This window comes from Hydra vulgaris, chromosome 03 (assembly GCF_038396675.1).
Source record: "Hydra vulgaris chromosome 03, alternate assembly HydraT2T_AEP".
In the NCBI taxonomy this organism is placed as follows: Eukaryota; Metazoa; Cnidaria; class Hydrozoa; order Anthoathecata; family Hydridae; genus Hydra; species Hydra vulgaris.
This window is the reverse complement of record NC_088922.1, coordinates 22,763,061-22,782,500: the sequence shown is the minus strand read 5'-3', so window position 1 is coordinate 22,782,500 and position 19,440 is coordinate 22,763,061. Positions and strand designations below refer to the sequence as shown.

At 28.1% G+C, this 19,440-nt stretch overlaps 2 protein-coding genes across 2 annotated transcripts in view; one reads left to right on the top strand and one right to left on the bottom strand.

Moving 5' to 3' along the window:
• Positions 1–3,216, bottom strand: part of LOC101239998 (uncharacterized) — a 22,416-nt gene extending 19,200 nt beyond the window's left edge. The window contains exon 1 of the mRNA XM_065792672.1: positions 2,866–3,216. Coding sequence (XP_065648744.1) covers positions 2,866–3,129 — 264 coding nt within the window. The 5' untranslated portion in view covers positions 3,130–3,216. The remainder of the gene's footprint in view (positions 1–2,865) is intronic.
• Positions 3,217–12,479: 9,263 nt separating this feature from the next.
• On the top strand, positions 12,480–19,440 carry LOC136078566 (uncharacterized). Its single transcript, XM_065794343.1, has 3 exons — positions 12,480–12,807; positions 13,458–13,591; positions 18,436–19,440. The coding sequence occupies exons 1-3, from the start codon at positions 12,480–12,482 to the stop codon at positions 19,438–19,440; spliced, it is 1,467 nt and encodes a 488-aa protein (XP_065650415.1).

Sequence of the window (19,440 nt, the reverse complement as noted above, 5' to 3'; positions counted from 1 at the left end):
AGAACCTTAAGTAACCCCTGAAGTTACAGAATAAGAAGAAGAGTGCTGCCCATCAAGGACAACTTGATGGGCAGCACTCTTCTTCAAACAACTCAATAGTCTTAAAAATGTTACCATATACATCATAAGGAAAAAGCCTATGGAGAAGACCAGCATACCAAACTTTACCAAAATCTTTAAAAATGTCAAGAGTGATAGCATTAACCTCTCCGCCTCTATTTAATGCACAATAAAACCCATCGGTTATTACTGTAAGCGAATCAGCTGTAGAACGAGAAGATCGAAATCCATATTGATGATCAGATAGTAAGTTATTAGATTCAAGATGAGAAATTAAGTGTTTGTTAATTATGGATTCAAAAGCCTTGCTTATGATAGGAAGAAGACTAATGGGGCAATAGTTAGACGATTCAGATCGCTCTCCAAAATTTTTGAAAATAGGGATTACAGATGCTGTTTTCCAGCATGCTGGAAAACAAAACTCTGATAAGCACTTGTTGAATAGTTTTGAAAGTATGGATGACAGCTCCGGAGAACACTTCTGCAAGACTATAACAGGTATGCTATCTGGACTACTAGCTGTAGAAGAGTCTAAGCAGGAAATCACTTTTGATACAGAAGCTGTAGTGATACGAATGTCAAGCAATGGATCAACATGTTTGACAGCTATATCAAGTAGAACATCACTAGTGGAATCAAGAAATGATATTGATGAAAAGTTCTTAGCAAACAATTCAGCTTTGTCTTTAGGTGAGGTGACAAAACCTGGACCATACAAGAGAGGTGGAATTACAGATTTGCTCTTATTATTGATACTGTTAAAGATTCTCCAGAAGTCACGAGAGCCTAATTTTTGTGATGAAATACAAGATTTTATGACCTGAGAATAGCGAGCTTTGGCGTTAGACAAAACCTTTTTGAATGTGGAGAATGTGGAGAAACTGAGCACTGACTAGGATCAGAAGAAAGACATAAGTCGAGTAGAGAAGGTAAGTGATTTGGTTGTCTGGAAAGCAAGTTGAAAAGTTGACTATTTGAGTTAGAGATTATCTTATATATATCTTATGAGGGCCTTAATGCCAGCAGAGTCACTGACACTAGAGCCAAACCATTCAGTGTGATGGGCATTGAAGTTACTAACAACAACGATATCGGAGAGAGGGCTTGGTCAATTTGATCAGAAATAACATCCTAGTTTCCTGACAAATAGGTGAATTCTTACAAATGTAAATGCCCAGGCCAAGCATGTGACTATTGGAGTCTTTATGAATTAAAGGAAGATAACCATCAACACTAAGATTACAAGATGAGACAACTCAAATTAGTCTCACAAAGAGCTAAGTAAGTCTGGTGAACTTTGCAAGAGATAAGACTCAGCAGAAGAAAAGTTACTTCGAAGACCACGAATATTAGTGAGTGATAGGTTTAGAGAACTTGGTGATGATGACGGTTTTTTGTATTTTATGGTTTTTGGTACTTTAGTCATTTTAAATTTGTTAAAGAACTTGACTCAAAGTATAGATAGTACTCAGTGCACTATTTAATAGTCCAAGCAATTGCCTTATTACTATTAATAAACCCTAAGCTGTAACAAAGAGCTCCAAATGTGGCTTCAACAATGCACATCAAAAGTAAAAATAGGGACACCATCTATGCGCAACATGGCACTGTTAGTACTCTGATATTTTTAAGCTGCTGATGGAATCAGTCTCTCTGAGAGTTACCACAGAGTTCAGGAAACCTGACTACCAGTGAGCCTCAGAATCATAAAACTGAGTTTTAGAACTGTATCCTCATTAGGAGATAATAGAATGAGTTGCCTAGTCATAAAAACAGAGACGCAAGCAAAATCTGTGCATTGAGTCAAGAAGATCCAGCGTTCAACATCCTAAACTGGAAACAATGTATTAAAAATACATCTGCGCCAGCCTAATAGATGAAGTAGGGGTATTAAGTTCATGTATATATTTTAAAGAAAATTAATTGCTTATGAGTACTTTAGGTGAAATATTATACTTCTATGACTCATATTTAATATATTTTCGATGAGAAATGGCAGTCATCAATTATTTCTAGCTAAAGTATAGCGTTTTGAAAATTGTTGCTTATTTTCAAACTGTAGTGTGTAGTGATATTATTATGCAAAAAAAATAAAAAGATCAAACTATATATATATTTAACATATTCAGGTAACCTAAAAGATGATAAAAATATTTTTTTATAAATGTTTTTTAAGAAAATCATAATAGTATGCGTATTGCTTTTAATTGCTAAAACAAAGAAAAATAAAAAATCATGCACAGAAATGGGAATGCCCATATATATTTACATATAAAATTTTAATAAACTAAATTTTAATAATGGAACTTTTAGTAAACCATCTATAAAAAGTCAAACAGACACCCAAAATTAGGAAAATCTTCAAATACTAAACCTAATAAAATTTTTAAACTTGTTAGTAGAATTAAAAATAAAAAATATGCTTAGTTGTAAAATATATTTTAAAAAATATTAAAAAAAAAAATTTGCTTTTTTTATTTCATAACTCGTCTATATGAAAAAAAGTAATTTAGAGTTCTGCAATCTTTAATACCTTGTTTAGCCCTTAACTGTATGTTGCTAATATTACCAACATATATCCAACTATCATAATAATTGGAGTTAAAAAATAACTATACCATACATAAAATTATTACATACTATATGTTTACTATACTTAATTAGAACTAGTTGGATTTATGTGCTACAACTATGAAATTAAATATTTTATTTCAGATAAAATTTAGTAATTTTATAGCCTGGATCTTTGAAGTTTTAAAAAACTTAAACTGCTTATACTATATATCAACTAAATATGACACCTACTTTTGCAGACTGCAGTGAAAGAACTTTTAAATAAAGAGAAACAATCTTCATATCTATGCGATATTGATTCTTTCTTTCTCTAAATAGATTGTCTTCTAAATTTGATATATTGTCAGTTGCACTCCATGATTCCATTGCCCAAACAGCTTGTGACTCTCCTCTGCTTTGGTTAGAATCAATTGCTTCTTGTTTTGCTTTTAAAATTTGGCATTGCAGCATTATTTCACGCTGCAGTTGTTCAAAACTATGTATTTCTTCATCCATCAGTGTAGCTCAACATAAGGAGGCTTTTTATAAGCTTTTTAACATAACACGTCCGTTTTCTTAATACACATGTGATTTGTTTTTATAATTTCCGTGTTTACGGTTTCAAATTTCTTTTCTCGGTAGCCGGTTTATATACTACGTACCAAAGTAAATGGGTTAAAGTAGAAAATCGCAAATTACAAACACTTCTTTTTTGATATTTACACATTATCTTCAATAAATTTTATTGGTAACATAAAAAAAGAACTATAGAAAACTTATAGAAAAACTTTTGGATTTATCTTCGCTAATTAAATTAATAACTTGCTAATTAAATTAAATTTTCAAAATTACTTAAAATAAAATGCGGTGTCCCCCAAGGTTCCATTCTTACACCTCTTTTGTTTTTAATATACATAAACGATCTTCCTAAAGCCTCAAGTAAATTGGATTTCATAGTGTTTGCGGACAACACCAATTTATTTTATGCTTCCTCATCAATTACAGAACTTTATGAAACTACAAATACTGAACTTGAAAAAATAAACAGTTGGTTAAAATCTAACAAATTATCGCTAAACACAGAAAAAACCAAATACATTCTTTTTCATTCTAACCTTAAAAAAATACCACCCGATTTAATTTCGCTAAATATAGATACTAAAGAAATTGAGAGAACCCAAGCAACTAAATTTCTAGGGATACTTATTGATGAGAATATCTCATGGAAATCACATATAGATATATTAAATACCAAAATATCAAAAAACATTGGTATCCTCTACATTGTTAGTTCTATACTGTCTCCTGATAATTTAAAGTTTCTATACTTCTCGTTTATACAAAGCTACTACATACACGCTAATGTTGCATGGGCAAGTACTCATAAACCAAAACTAACCACACTATATCGAAAACAAAAACATGCTGCAAGAATAGTTTTTAATAAGGATAGACTCTCGTATGCTGAGCCACTTTTAAAAAATTTGAAAGCATTAAATGTATATCAAATCAATATATTCCAAAATTTGTTATTTATGCTCAAATATAAACTTGGACTCGTTCCTTCTTACTTTTCAAAGAATTTTTTCCAAAATAGCAAAAATAGATACCATACCAGAGGAACGGGAAACTTCAACGTACCTTTTAAAAAAACTAATCTCTCGCACTTTTCCGTTTCGTACCGTGGTCCTTATCTATATAACAAATTAATATCAAAAAATACTCAACTGGAAAAATCGAATTACTTAAATACTCTGAAAACGTTATTAAAAGATCTCATTTTAAACACTAACAACTTTATGAATTTTTATTAACCCCAAAACATTTAAAACTATGTATAAAACTAACTTTGTTCCAAAACCAATGTAAACTCTAATAACTCAAAAAACTCTAAATAACTCAAAAACAACAGCAATAACAAAAACACAAAAACAAATAATAGGCTTATTTATCAACATTATATATTACCTATTTAGCAAATCGTGTACCTACTTATATTTATGTGTATTGAAATAAAATTAAAAAATTAAAAACTTCTTTTTGTCTGTATTCTCTGTTTTTTGCATTTTGGATTTTTATTCTTATTCTGCCGAAAACCGATAACATTTTTTTTTTTTTTTTTTTAAATATAAAATTATTTTAAATAAAAGCATCCAAAAATATTAGTAATGCATAGCAGTTTCTTGATGACAAGACCGTCGGTCTTCTGCAATTTTTTCCGCGTTCTTTGAAGTAATTTCTAATACTTTACAGTTTTACTTTATATATTTTTTTGTATTACGTAACTTTGTAATTTTTTTAAATTTTACTTACTCTGTAAAGATTCTATTATATTTTACGAATCTGTAAGGATTAAAGAACAAAAAAATTAAATTAAAAAAAAATAATAATAATAGTAAATAGTATGAGCTATGTAAAGAAGTATGTCCTACTTTAAAATCTTTTGGCCCATATCCACGCCAAGTCAATCGTGTTTAGATTTTTACACCAACAAATCGTTAGTGTCTTAAGGATAATCTATCAAAACTTGTTTGGTCACTAAGTAATCTCAATATCAAAGAAAAAAAAGCACTTATCCTTTTTTTAAAAACGCAAATGCCGATGTCTCTTCTAAACCGATCTAGTTACTTCTAGTTATTTTATGCAGGTTACCCAGTAGTGCAAAGATAAAAATGTGGATGTTGTTTCTAGATTTTAGAATCCTTGCAAATGTCCAGAAGAGTGGAAGATTGAAATTTTTTGGACAATAGTTTAAGGAAATGTTCATAAGACAGGTGGGTTAAAAAAAACAAAAAAAAACGTATAGAAAAAGTGGGTTAATGCAACCAATAAGGTGGCTGAAGAACAAAATCCGCAAGAGAAATCGTAATATTAAATAAAACAAATTAAAAACTTCTTCATAAAACAAAATTAAACAACTTTAAAATGACTGCTTGCAAACTTTAATGATCCTTTGATTAGAGACCAAACTTTAATGATCCTTTGATTAGAGACCAAACTTTAATGATCCTTTGATTAGAGACCAAACTTTAATGATCCTTTGATTAGAGACCAAACTTTAATGATCTTTTGATTAGAGACCAAACTTTAATGATCCTTTGATTAGAGACCATAGGCAAGCTATTAAATAAAAATTAAATAAAACAAATGAAAAAGTTTAGATTTGTTCCTTAGTTTAAACCGTTGATTTCTGTAATGTGGTTGGTATATAACTTGTCTCCTGGTAAAAAATATAACAAGATGTAATTTTTTTTTTACCGTATTTAATAATAGCATATCGCGACGTTAGAATTATCTTGTTCTATCTTCATTTTTTGAAAAAATTGAGTTATTAATAATGTTATTTACCTCAATATAAGGTTTTTCTATCATATTGAAGCCAAAGTTATATGTAAAAAAGTTGCGAAGATAACATAAGTGATAAAAAGTTTTTTTTTTTTTTATCTTTTATCTCAAAATTCAAAAATGTGAAGAGAGAACAAGATAATTCGAACGTCGCGATATTTAGTTTTTACTAGATGTGAAATACTCATGTTTTTTTGTTTGTTCTTTAATTTAGCTGTCTTTGAGTCAAGTATTTGTGTTAAATGGTGATATTTTTCCAAAAACTGAGCTGATTTTAAAGTCTAAGAACAATAATCATAAAGTTAGTAATACTATGTTCAGAAATTATATCCGCAAAAATTCTGCATCATTTTTTTTTTTTTTTTTGAAAAATATAGCTGTGTTGGTTTTTAAAATATTATGTATTTTTTCACAATCACTGGAAGCTATCAAAAAGTTTTTTTCACTTTAAGTTTTACATGTTCACGATAACTTTTATTAATGATGTTTTTAATAGTTTAACTTCATATGATGAAATTGAAAATCACTAAAACGGAATCTACCACCATGCGGTTTTTTGCATATGTTGCTTCACTTCTGAAACATGAAAAAAGTCTTTGCTGCTGCACTTGGTTTCGCTGCTGCATGCAACAAAACACTGCTGCACTATATTGATATCATATTGTTTTTACTATTACTTTTTTCACCATTGTTTTTTTCATCTTTTTACTACTTTTTTTTACTTTACTCAATAATTTACTATTTTTATTTTTTCTGTTTACTTTTTATTAGTATTTGCACAATTATAAATGTCGTTGAAACATTAATTCGATTTGATTTGTCCGACCAGATTAAGTTGTGACTTTTTTTTTTTTTTTTTTTTAAATATTTTTTATGGCTTTTTTTCAAAAATTTTCCGCCATTTAAGACATTACCTTTAAAAATGCCCGCTAATACAATATGTCTTCAGACGTTAAAAAATGTGCAATAAGTTGCTATAGAAATAATTTTACTAAGTATGCACAACATCAAAAGTTGATAATTAAGACATATACAATTGCAACATCCCCTAATGTTTTATTCAAGTTTGTTCAATAGTTTACTTTCCGTAAAAACCTAACGGTCTTGTTACAAAGTCCCGCGGAAGAGTATTTAGGGTAGATTAAGGTAATATGAGCACCTTGGTAATATGAGTATACTAAAAGATTTCTTAGATGTAAGCAATGAAGTTAAAGTTGCTTTGTATTTTTTGTATCGACTTTATGTGGTGATAACAAGAAACAGTACAATTAGCGTAAATTCTAGTTAAATAAAAACGCTGTTAAATTTTTTGCGTTGTTAAAATAATATCATCGTGCATGAATAAATCTGCGGCGCAAAATTTTGGTGCTAATATAATGAAATTAATTTTTGATGAAGAAAAATATGTTTAGCTAAAAATCCGTTCCATTTTTGTTTGAAAAACAATGCATAGAAACATTTAGTTTTGACTTTAAAAACATTGTAGTAATGTTTTAACAAAAAGCGGCTTAAAATTTGATCTTTTAATAATAAGTTTTGTTAATAACAAATCGCTATATTCCAAAAATTAGTTCTAATTTTCAGGTTGGTATTCTTTTACTGAATTTTATTTTTTTGAGCTAATTTAAAGTGCTCATATTACCAAGTGATCTGGGTAATATGAGCACTTTTGCTACTTTTTAAAAACCTCTGTGTCTTTAAGAAAAAATTTCGGGTGCCGAAATATCTAAGTGGATCATGAGTAGTGATCCCGAAAAATTGTTTATTCGCAAATTTTTTGGATCTAACATAATTATTTTTGAAAATATTCCAATTTTTGCTTAAAGTGCTCATATTACCCCAATCTATCATGGAAGTTTACGCCGCCCTTTTCTACCGATGCACAGGGGTCAAAAATGTTCTTTTCTAGCTAAAATCCCAAAACAAAAATCTTTATTAATTTTTTTATTAAAAACTCAATCTGTGGAAAAATAATATTTTTTTATTTTGAAAAAACTTCAAAATTTATTACATAGTTACGCAATTTCAAAACTATTTTTTTCCATTTATAAAAAAATCTGTAATTACTCATTAAATTAACAACAAGGGTACTATTTAAATTTATATTTTTTGTAGAATATTCTGTTGTTGGCTTTTGCAATAGTTCAATGACACCAAAACGGAAGAATTTTTTTTATGTACCCTCTTTCTAAAGAAAATAGGTCAAAAATGTTTTTTATCCGAGTGCATTTTCTTGTAAAAATATCACGAAAGATCTTAAAAACCTTATTGGTAGCCACTTGAGCCTCTTCAGAAAACATATCTAATGGAAGAGTAAATAATTCAATAACTTCATAGCTATTAATCAAAATCTTATGAAGTGTTTGGGTAATAGGAGGCCAAAGGAACAGGTATACAACGAACCAGTTTCCCAACAGTATATTTAAAGTTTTGATGAGTTAATATCATAACTACATAAAATTGTGGCCAGAATAATATAAAGCCTTTTTATAAGATTTATATCCATGTTTAATATATTAGCTGAGACATCATATTGGTGAAAAAATTTATAAATAGCATTTTTTAAGATATATGAAGCATACATTCTAAAAACTTTGTCTGACGTTTCCTTCCAACCTACTAAAGGTAGGTTGTTCATTTCCATTGGAGATTCACTTCACACTGAACATCATTGTTAAGAGTTGGTTGCTGTAGAAATAATAGTTTCAATTTTTCCAACAATCATGATTAAACTTATATGCTGTACTTCAACTTCATTCGTTGTACTAATAGGACAGATACAACAGATATTGTACTTGAATGAATAGAATTAATATTTTTTTGAATAGAAGCCATAACTGACTCATATTCTGCAAGAACTATTTCATTTGATTTTTTTTCCTAATTATAAATTTGAGAGACCTGCAGTAACTAGTTGACGATGGTAATGGATTTCTCCAAACAACCTCTTTTTTGTCATCTTTGAAACAATATGTTCTAGAGGAACTAAGCAAGTTATAAAAAGCAATTCATCAGTATTAATGGAGAAACCCCCTCTAATTTTAAAATCAATTTTTAGAAAAAAAAAATTTGTCAGATCAATAGCATATATAAAAAAAATTAAAAAAAAGTACAAAAAAAAAATAAAATGGTAACATGGTGCTATGGAAACCATAAAAAATTACCAAAAAACAGCAAAAACAGGTTTCACGCCGGCCAATATTGTGGGCAGGGAGCAAAATAACCCAAGTTGAAATTTTTATATGGTGTTTATATAGAGTAGAAGAGTGTTTTAAGTTGAACAGAATTTTTTTTTACAAATATAAAATTAGGTATTTTGAAGTCAAAGTCCAATATTCAATAATATGGTACTAAAACAGCATAAACAGCAGGTGTAAAAAAAAACAAAAAAAACTATTCAACTTAAAACACCAGTTAATAAACAACCTCTGAAAATTTTAGAAACGGCTCTTGGATGGTTGGCGAGCAATGTTGGCCGGCGTTTTAAATACTTCATACTGAGAAAAAAACAAATTAATAATTTTTTTTATTAAATAACACCAAAAAATGTATAAAAAAGCAATCATTAACCTCATTAAATCTAAAAAACAGTATTTAAAATCCTCCTGGTTCATAAGTTATACCTTCTTTTTCCCAATTATTGTCATTTGTAAAAAATTTTTTTGCTCTATTTAACTGTCGCTTCAACTTATTCTTTTCATTCATTCTATAATTAGATTGTTTTATTCTTTTATTGTTTATTTTATTGGAACCTTTAACCATGAAAGCACCTGGTAACATATTTAATTGTTCAAAAACTGAAGCTTTCATACCAATAATAAAATTTGCTACCGCATCATATACACCAAATTTCAAATTATCGAGTGACACATATCTGGTCTTTGGTAATCGGTCCCAAATCATACTGTTGAACGATTCATTTGCGTTTTAAGTTTTCCCATGTAAACATTTTTTTAGTTCTGAATCTTTGCTAAGATCCTCAAAAATAGGTCTAATTTTCAAAATTATGTTCATTGGAAGACCTGGACCCGGTTTGTAAGTGTTGTTTTTATTTGCTTTATCAACGTTTTGCACCAGTGGTCTCCATACCGCTTGCAGATCCTTTGTAATTGTTTTTACAAATGTGAGAGTTCCTCCATTGGGCATAGGCTGTAGGTTTGTTTTTAAAAGATCTTTCTTTAAAAAGCATCCTTTGCAGAACCTGCACATTGGTTCGACATCCAAAACCTTTCCAGTGTCTATTGATAATGCAGAAAAGACACCGTTTAATGATGAAAAGCCTCTTCTCTGCCAAGTACCATCACACGATACACCAATATCAAAAATTTCATCATTAGCAACATGTTATGCAATTTTGCTACTGCATCAAACATGGTATCTTTAGCAACTTTTTGTGTGACAGCACCTATTTTCACAGCTAACTTATAATAATTATTTTGAGTCATTGGTTGTGGCATATCCATTGAAGTGGTGAATATTTTTATACAATGTCCCTGTCCGAGTGCACGCATTGCGTATACTGTTCTACAATTAATATCATATCCTCTGTTATATTGTTTTGAAGTATAAAACTCATTTTCATATTTGCAGTTAAAGCACTTGATAAGTAACTTTGAGGCAAGTCCTTTTTTGTCTTGCATTTTTTCGGACAATGACAAGGATGAACACTCGCCACATTAAGGGCATGCTAAAGCACTAAATATATCAGATAATATAGAGCAATCTATAATCCTATATTCAGATATTTTCATTCTTGTAAAAGCTCTGATACATTCAATTGGCTTTACCTTCTTCGCAGATACAGATGTAGAAAATAAATTTAATCCAGATTCGTTATTTACAGAGTTATTATTGACAGTTGTATTATTTGAATCAATCAAAATTGTTACAGAAGGATTATCATTTAACTCCATTTCAATATTTTCTTTGTCAAGACTGTTAAATTTCTTCCCTAAGAAACCTCTCCTCCTTTTTTTTATTATTGTTCTTGATTTTATTCTACACGCTTTACCCATTTTTTTAAAAAATTAAGAAAATAGTCAACTTGAAAAGCTTGGTTAGCACTCAATAAGATGCATCAAAGGTACACTTTTAATTTTTTTAAAAACGCCGACCTAGAAAGCGCGTCACAAGATTAGCGCATGCGTCGTTGCAAAAAAGTTTGATCTCAAAGACCTCGTGAATTCTAAGTAACTTTTTTGTATTTAAAACAAGTTCACTTTTTATTCTTGACATCAAAATGAATGAAAATGATTTATGCCAAGATTTAGAAGATGTAGCGAGTGAAATTTTTTTTATTAGTTTATTATTTATCTCGTATTAGTTTCTATTTAAGTATTGAGTAAGACTTTCACCTAATTTTTTTACCTAATTATAATAAATATAAGTCACTTAAATAAGTCACTTATACTTAATGTAATTAGTTTATATATATATATATATATATATATATATATATATATATATATATATATATATATATATATATATATATATATATATATATATATATATATAAATTGTAAAGACATACCTTATAATATGATTATATAATTATATAAGTGATAAGTCACTTATAAGTGACTTATATTTATTTTAATACCTTATATTATAATGTATGTCTTTACAATTTATATATATATATACATACATACATACATACATATATATATACATACATACATACATACATACATATATATATATACATACATACATACATATATATATACAAAGGGGTGCAAAAAAAAAGCCACACTAACATTTTCCCTTGATTTTACGTATATAATGTATAAGAAAGCAAAACTAAAAAAATTGGACAAAAAAGGTATGTTTATATATACACTAATTTTTATTTGAATAAAATCTTTAAAAAACAGATTAATACAAACGCATTTAATATTGTAGAAAACAACTACCAGATATAGACATTAGACAAATTATTGAAGCTGCTGACCAAGGAGAGTCTCACAGAAGCATTATAAAACGTTTCAAACAACAAAACTCAACTGTTAGTAGATTGGTGAAGAAATATAAACACACTGGCACAGCTGAAAGGTCTGTTAGAACTGGGAGAAAGCCTAAAACATCAAAAAAGGAAGATCGCTATATTCTTAATGCCGTCAAAAAAGATAGTAAAATCATGTTCTGAGATAAAACTAGAATTGAACCTTACTAATATCTCAAAATGGACAATATCTCGTTGAATAAAAGCATCCGGGGAGTTTTTTGCTGGAAAGCAAATAAAAAAACCTTTTGTTAGTGAAATCAATTGCAAAAAAAGATTAAAGTGGTGCATTGAGCACAAAGATTGGACATTTGAGCAACGGGCTAAAGTTATTTGGCGCAATGACTCTCCTTTTGTGTTGTTTCATAATAGTCAATCTCACTGCTGGAAATTAATTGGGGAAAAGTTCAACCCCCAAACGTGCAAGGCAACCATTAAACATGACAAAAAAATTATTGTTTGGGGTTGTTTTAGTGCACACTAAGTTGGTAAGCTTTACCGGGTGGAGGGTACCATGGACCAGCATTTGTACCACAAAATCTTAGTTTATCAACTTGGACCAAGTATAGAAGAACTTTTCCCTAATAATGACTACATTTTTCAACAAGATAATAATCCCAAACATACAGCACGGTGGAATAAAAGATATCTGGAATCGAAATTGATACCAGTTATGTCTTGGCCAGCACAGTCTCCTGATTTAAATTCAATAGAAAATCTTTGGTCTATATTGAATAGAAAATTGCAATATCGTTGGGCAACAAATGAAGATGAACTGTTCCAAATTCTTCTTGCTAGTTGTAATGCTTTACCAAATGACTTATTAAAAAGACTTGTAGATAGTATGCCTTCTAGATGCGCAGAAGTCATAAGGATGGCCAATTAAGTACTAATACGGCTAAAACTTGAACAACGCTTTACAAATCCTAATTTCTTTTCATTGCATGTAATGTGCAATAATATTATGTACATTTCTTTAAAAATTGTCCTGAATTACTACTATTATATGATTTAAAAACATTTTTTAATGTTTTTTTATCAAAAAATTGAGTGTGGTCTTTTTTTTTGCACCCCACTGTGTATATATATATATATATATATATATATATATATATATATATATATATATATATATATATATATATATATATATATATATATACATATATATATATAAATATATATATATATATATATATATATGTATGTATATATATATATACATACAGTTAAATATATACTCATATATATTACACATATATGATAGATATATATATTTATATATATATATGTGTATTTAGTTATTTATATATATACAAATAGTTAAATATATAGACATATATATTTATATACACATATATTTATGTGTATATAAATATATATTATATATATATACATAAATGTATATATATATATACACATGTAATTTTTAATAAATAAAAAATATATGTTTTTATATATAATATATAAATAAGGTTCATTATCATTTTAGATGCACATCACGTTATGTCAACATCAACTTCAAATTCAATTTCAGTTATGGAAACAAAGCACATTTTAGCAACATATGCAGATGTTAGTGCTAAAATAAAAGAGCATGAATTATTGCACACTGTTCATTACATTGTAGGTTTTACAAGAAGCATGGAAAAAAGCTTTGAAGGTGTTCTCTTTTTCAAATTTAAAATATTATTTTATAATAATGTGTTATATTGTGTTTACATGGTATAACATATGCTGTATACCTTTTACTGGTAAACAAAAGGAATGGAGTTGTTACACAAATTGTATAGTTATCTGGTTTATGAAATAAGCAATATTTTGTTCACTATGTATAATCTGCTGGATAATCTATTGTAAAAGTAAAAATCTTAAATATTGACAGCTGTCATATTTTAAGATTTTTATTGCTCTATTGTAGAAATTTTAGTTTGTCAAAGATACAAAATATGTTTAGAAACGTAAAATAATCTCATGGATAAACTAAAAAACTAATGGGGAAAACATTATTTACTTGTGGAAAATTATTTAAAGTTAGGCAGTAACCCTGTATTGACCTTTATTGCTTTATGCACCTAATTAAATATATATTTAGTGAAAAATTTTTTATAAAGTTTATTTTCATGTTAGTCAAATATACATGTAAGTTTGTATTTTTATATAAATTTTACTCTCTCTCTCTCTCTCTCTCTCTCTCTTTCTCTCTCTCTCTCTCTCTCTCTCTCTATATATATATATATATATATATATATATATATATATATATATATATATATATATATATATATATATATATATATATATATATATATATATATATATATATATATATATATATATATTATCCTTTTAAAAGTTAATAATGTGATAAAATTTCCTCTTTAACTCCTCTTTCTTATTTTTTCATTTCTTGATGGTTGCATAATGTTCAAAATTCATGGTCTGCAAAACTGGTTAATGTCTGAAATGAGGATTGGGCTGTAAAAAATCTTTAAAAACTTCTAGTAAATCAATGCCATCTAGCATAAAAAATGGCGCTGTTGACCCCTGTCCAAACCCCAGTTATGTGGAAACATGGACGTTAAACCTATAAAAAAATCCTCTAATTTTTATTCAAAATTTTGTAGTTTTTCAAAAATATTCTCTAAATTAAATGCAAAATCTCCCTTTAAAATCCCCTTATATCCTCTTTTTCTTATAAAAATTTTATGTGGCCACCCTGTAGATACAATTACAGCGAATAATAGTGTACTTTGGGAAAATTCCTTATTCAGGAATGCCTTATATTGTTATTTCTAATAAAGTTTTAGATTGTCACCATGGGTTTGGCAGAAATGTTTCAAAAAAATATGATTAGAAAAAAATAAAAAAAAACATGATGTAACTAAAAATTTGCTTATAATGGTGCTGTTTATGATGACACTCTATTGAATAACATTTTGTGCCTTATTGATTAATCCTAGTGGCAGTTCTATTTCCATGTTTATCGCTCTTTCATCTTTGTCCATTATTTAAAAGTCTAGTTTGTTTGTTTTCCATCCTTAGTTTGAAACGTTGATTCTGACATGCACTGGTCGAGGAAATTTTAAAAATAAATTTTGTTTAACTTTATTTAGTAAATCACTGAATTATCACCTTCCCCCTAGTAAATCATTAAAGTTGCATTTGAATTATACTCTGCCCTTAGTAAATCATTCAATATGAGATTTATGTTAACGGTGTTGAATGACAATGATAGAACTGATATAACTGTTATTATTATGTAGGTATATATTTTTTGTACTGTAATTGAAATTTCTAGAGCTTTTGATATATAAGTTGTAGGATTATTTCTTTAATTTAGGAACATTGGAAAAAGGCAACTGTCAATCTTACTTTAATTAGTATATTTATTGTCCAAAATATATTAATTTTAATTTAAAGGTACAGTAATATTAATTTATATATTTTTTCAAGTTTAAACTTCAACTTTTTTATTCTTGCTATTTCTATTGTTTTATTTTATAAACTGGTATTATATATTATATTAAATTTTTATTAAAAGGATTATATTTTATTCGAATTTAAAAATGTCTTGGTATTATATTCTTTTTTCCTATTTTTTTAGTTCGTACTTGAGGTTCTGTCCTTCTTCATTATTTTTATTTAATTTCTCTACTGTTGAAATATGGTTTAAATTTAGTAAATTTTCATGATTTAAAATTTACTTTATTGATCATTTGCCAACAGTTTAGGTTGTAAAATTCTATTTAATACAAGGTAAGAACAACTTTGTTTTGTGGTAATACCACTAAACGTTTTTTTGTGATTATCAATATGTTAGTTTTTGTTTAACTTTATTTTTGTGTAACTGGATTTGTTATGGCTTTTCATAGCTTGTGATGGTATTGTTCATAACTGTTTTTGTCATGGAAACAATAATTTTTTTCTTTACTTGTGGTAAAAAATAAAAATAATATATGATTTAAAAAAATTGTTTGATGTTAAAGTGAAAATGATTTGATTGTAGTATAGATACAAAATATATAGACATATTTTGTAATTTATTGTGCAAGATTAATATAACTACTCTAGATTACTTACAAAGCTACTAAGCATTTCTTGATAGCAGTATCACTAAAGACCAGATTTGTAAATTGGATACTACTATAGCTTATTTTAAAACTTTGGTTTTAAACAAATTAAAAAAATTTTTTGTAGAAATTAAAAGAGTGCAGTCTTGCAGTTTTTCGATCTCAGAAATTTTGAAAAAATATATATTGTTTTTATACTTATAGAGATTTTTTATGTTCACTATTTTTGAATGGTCTATCAGTGAATGAATTATACAAAATTTTGTTTACAGACTTACTTTTTCTTGCAGGGGCTATGTTCATCAAGGTTTGTAATGTTTCGTATTCTTATTTATAGGAAAGGAAATTGCTTTAATATTTGTTTTTGATAAATGAATTTCTGGAGAAAAAAAATTATACCTACTCTTCCTATGTTTCAAATTTATTACGGGCCTAAAGCATTCGTGTTATACAAACTAATTTTAGACTAAAATAATCAGATAGTACTGTATAAATAAATTAAAACCAAAAAAAACAAAAAAAAAACATAAAAAATGAATATTTTCATTAAACCATTTCAAGTAAATTAAATGTAAAATGACTAATATTTCCATTAAAGCACATTAATTAAATTTAATTATATATAAGCTAAATATAAAATGAACTGCTGCACCACACTATATAAATGTAATTTATCATAAACAAAGGCTAAAATGATTAATTTCAAATAAATAAAAATAAATATAAACAAAAAACAAAACGAGTACCATCACTAAAACCAGAATAAAATAAATTTAATATAAAACTGATATTTATAGTATAGCATTTTAATTTAAACTAAATAGTAAAAGAATGACTACAATAAAACGTATTTATCAATTTGCATATAAACTGAATATAAAATTAATATATTAAATAGACCATATAAATTGAACTAAGTAGAAATTAAATTTGAAATGAATTATTCTACTGATGACCGTATAAATTAAACTAATTAAACTAAATAAAACTAATAATAAAATAAAATAAATTAAACTAAAATTACACCAGAAATTTGTATTTAAATACACAAAAGTTAGTCTTAAGATAAATATAAAACGAAGAACCGTATTAAAACATATTGACTAAGTGAAAACTAAACTTAAGACAAACTACTCTCTCTAACCATGTCAATAATACAATTTTAAACCAGATCATGAACCACATCAGATCACAGTATCCATACCATCCGTGAGACATCTATGATACGCATCTATAATGCGTGTTTAAAATGGCTATGGTTTAAAAATTAAAGTGTTTATGAACATGCAGATTCATACAAATAAAGACATTAAATGACATAAAGGACTTTTAGAACACTCCAAACACAAAGCACAACAATTTACACTAACTTACAGAACACTGAAACAACACTTACTTAAATCTGACTTAAACAATGCTCACTTAACTCTTACTTAATCACTGAGTAATACACTCCTCTTAAACACCACCTTTCAATACTGGACACCTGTCCAAATATTATAGTTTATCTAGCACTCTCTTGCACTTACATTTATGTAAGTGCAGTCAAGTGCAAAATAGTCTTAAGAGAAGGAAGAAATGTTTTATAACACATTTCTTCCTTCTCTTAAGACTATTACGGCCTGATGATTCCAAATAAGTGGTGGAACTTTAATAGCTTCCACTGCAAAACAATAGCAGAATGAACTTGCTTTCTTGATGTTAGCACTAGCCACATTCAATACCTGATAATCTCTTCTGCTTTATCAAAAAGTTCTTAGAGATCCATACTTTGCAAGATATTTTGATGAAATGTCACACTAAGAGCATAGGTGTTCACTAGAATTTACTTGTAGGCCACAAATGATATTTGACGGCTTCATATCACAGGAAAAAGCAAAGGGAAGTTCTTCAAAACCACTACCACCATCCAGTCCCAGCTTCATAATGTAGTTATTGGAGAGGGTTCTAGTTTCAAGAACTTGCTGACAAAGAACTTTCAAATCTTTTCAGTGAATGACAAGTTTATTTACCTGATTTGTGTTCTTGTTAGTTGCAACTTTGATTCAAGTTCATCTCAGCAATCCGACTTGGAACAACTTGATTTAGTGATGAAACCAGCTTTTTACACCAGAGCTGGACAGCTCAGGTAAATAAACCTTGAAGAACTTCCCTTTGCTTTTTCCTGTGATATGAAGCCGTCAAATATCATTTGTGATCAAACTTGAATTAGACATAAACAAGACAAGCAGAACACCAAAATATAAATTTGACTACACCAGAGGAGATTACACAAAAATAGACAAAAAAGTTCATTCGATCAACTGGAGCTTCTGTTTTCACAATTTAACAACACAACAAATGTATGATACTTTTTTATTACACATAAACTATCTGAGTAATTTATATATACCAAAGATTGATGTTAATGCAAAACATAAACACAAACGAAATCCATGGTTTAGTAATAAACTTAGAGCACTAGTTCGAATAAAAAAAGATCTAAGATACATAAATCTAGCAAACAAATGGAAAGATGCAGTACAAGTCAATGCGTACAAAACAATAACAAAATTAGTATCCAAAGAAGCCATATTAGCTAGAAAAGATTATGAAAGAAACCTGATTATAAAATCAAAATCTAATCCAAAACTTATTTTTAAATACGTAAACAGTCAGAGGAATACTAAGCAATCAATAAAAGCCATTTTGAATTCTAATGGTACTGTAACAAATGACCAAAGTGAGATCGCAGATATTCTAAACGACCAGTTTCACAGCGCCTTTGTAAACGAAAGCAGCATTATGCCAGAAATAGCAGATAAACTAATAAGTTGCACACTTGATCTAAACGATAATTTTATTGACTACATAGATATTCAGAATCGCGTTGAAAAATTAAATACAGACAAAGCTTGTGGTGTGAATAATTTACATCCTATTTTACTAAAGCATTGTACAAAATCATTGGCACTACCACTTACATTAATCTACAAATCATCTTACAATACAAGTAACCTTCCTCTACAATGGCGCGCAGCAAATGTGACTCCAATTTTTAAAAAAGGATGTAAGCTAAACGCATCCAACTACAGACCTGTGTCAATCACATCAATAGCATGTAAAGTATTTGAAGGAGTTATAAGAAATGAAATGCAAATTTTTTTTGACAACCATAATATAATCTCAAAATGCCAACATGGCTTCGTAAAACGGAGGTCGTGTAGAAAAAATCTTTTAGAGACACTTGATTTTATCACACAGAAACTAGCAAAACACATACCAGTAGATGTTATAATGCTGGATTTTGCGAAAGCATTTGATACCGTGCCACACAAGCGACTTTTATTAAAGTTGAATGCTTATGGAATAAAAGGAAAATTTTTGAACTGGATTGAGGCATTTCTGAATAATCGAATTTGA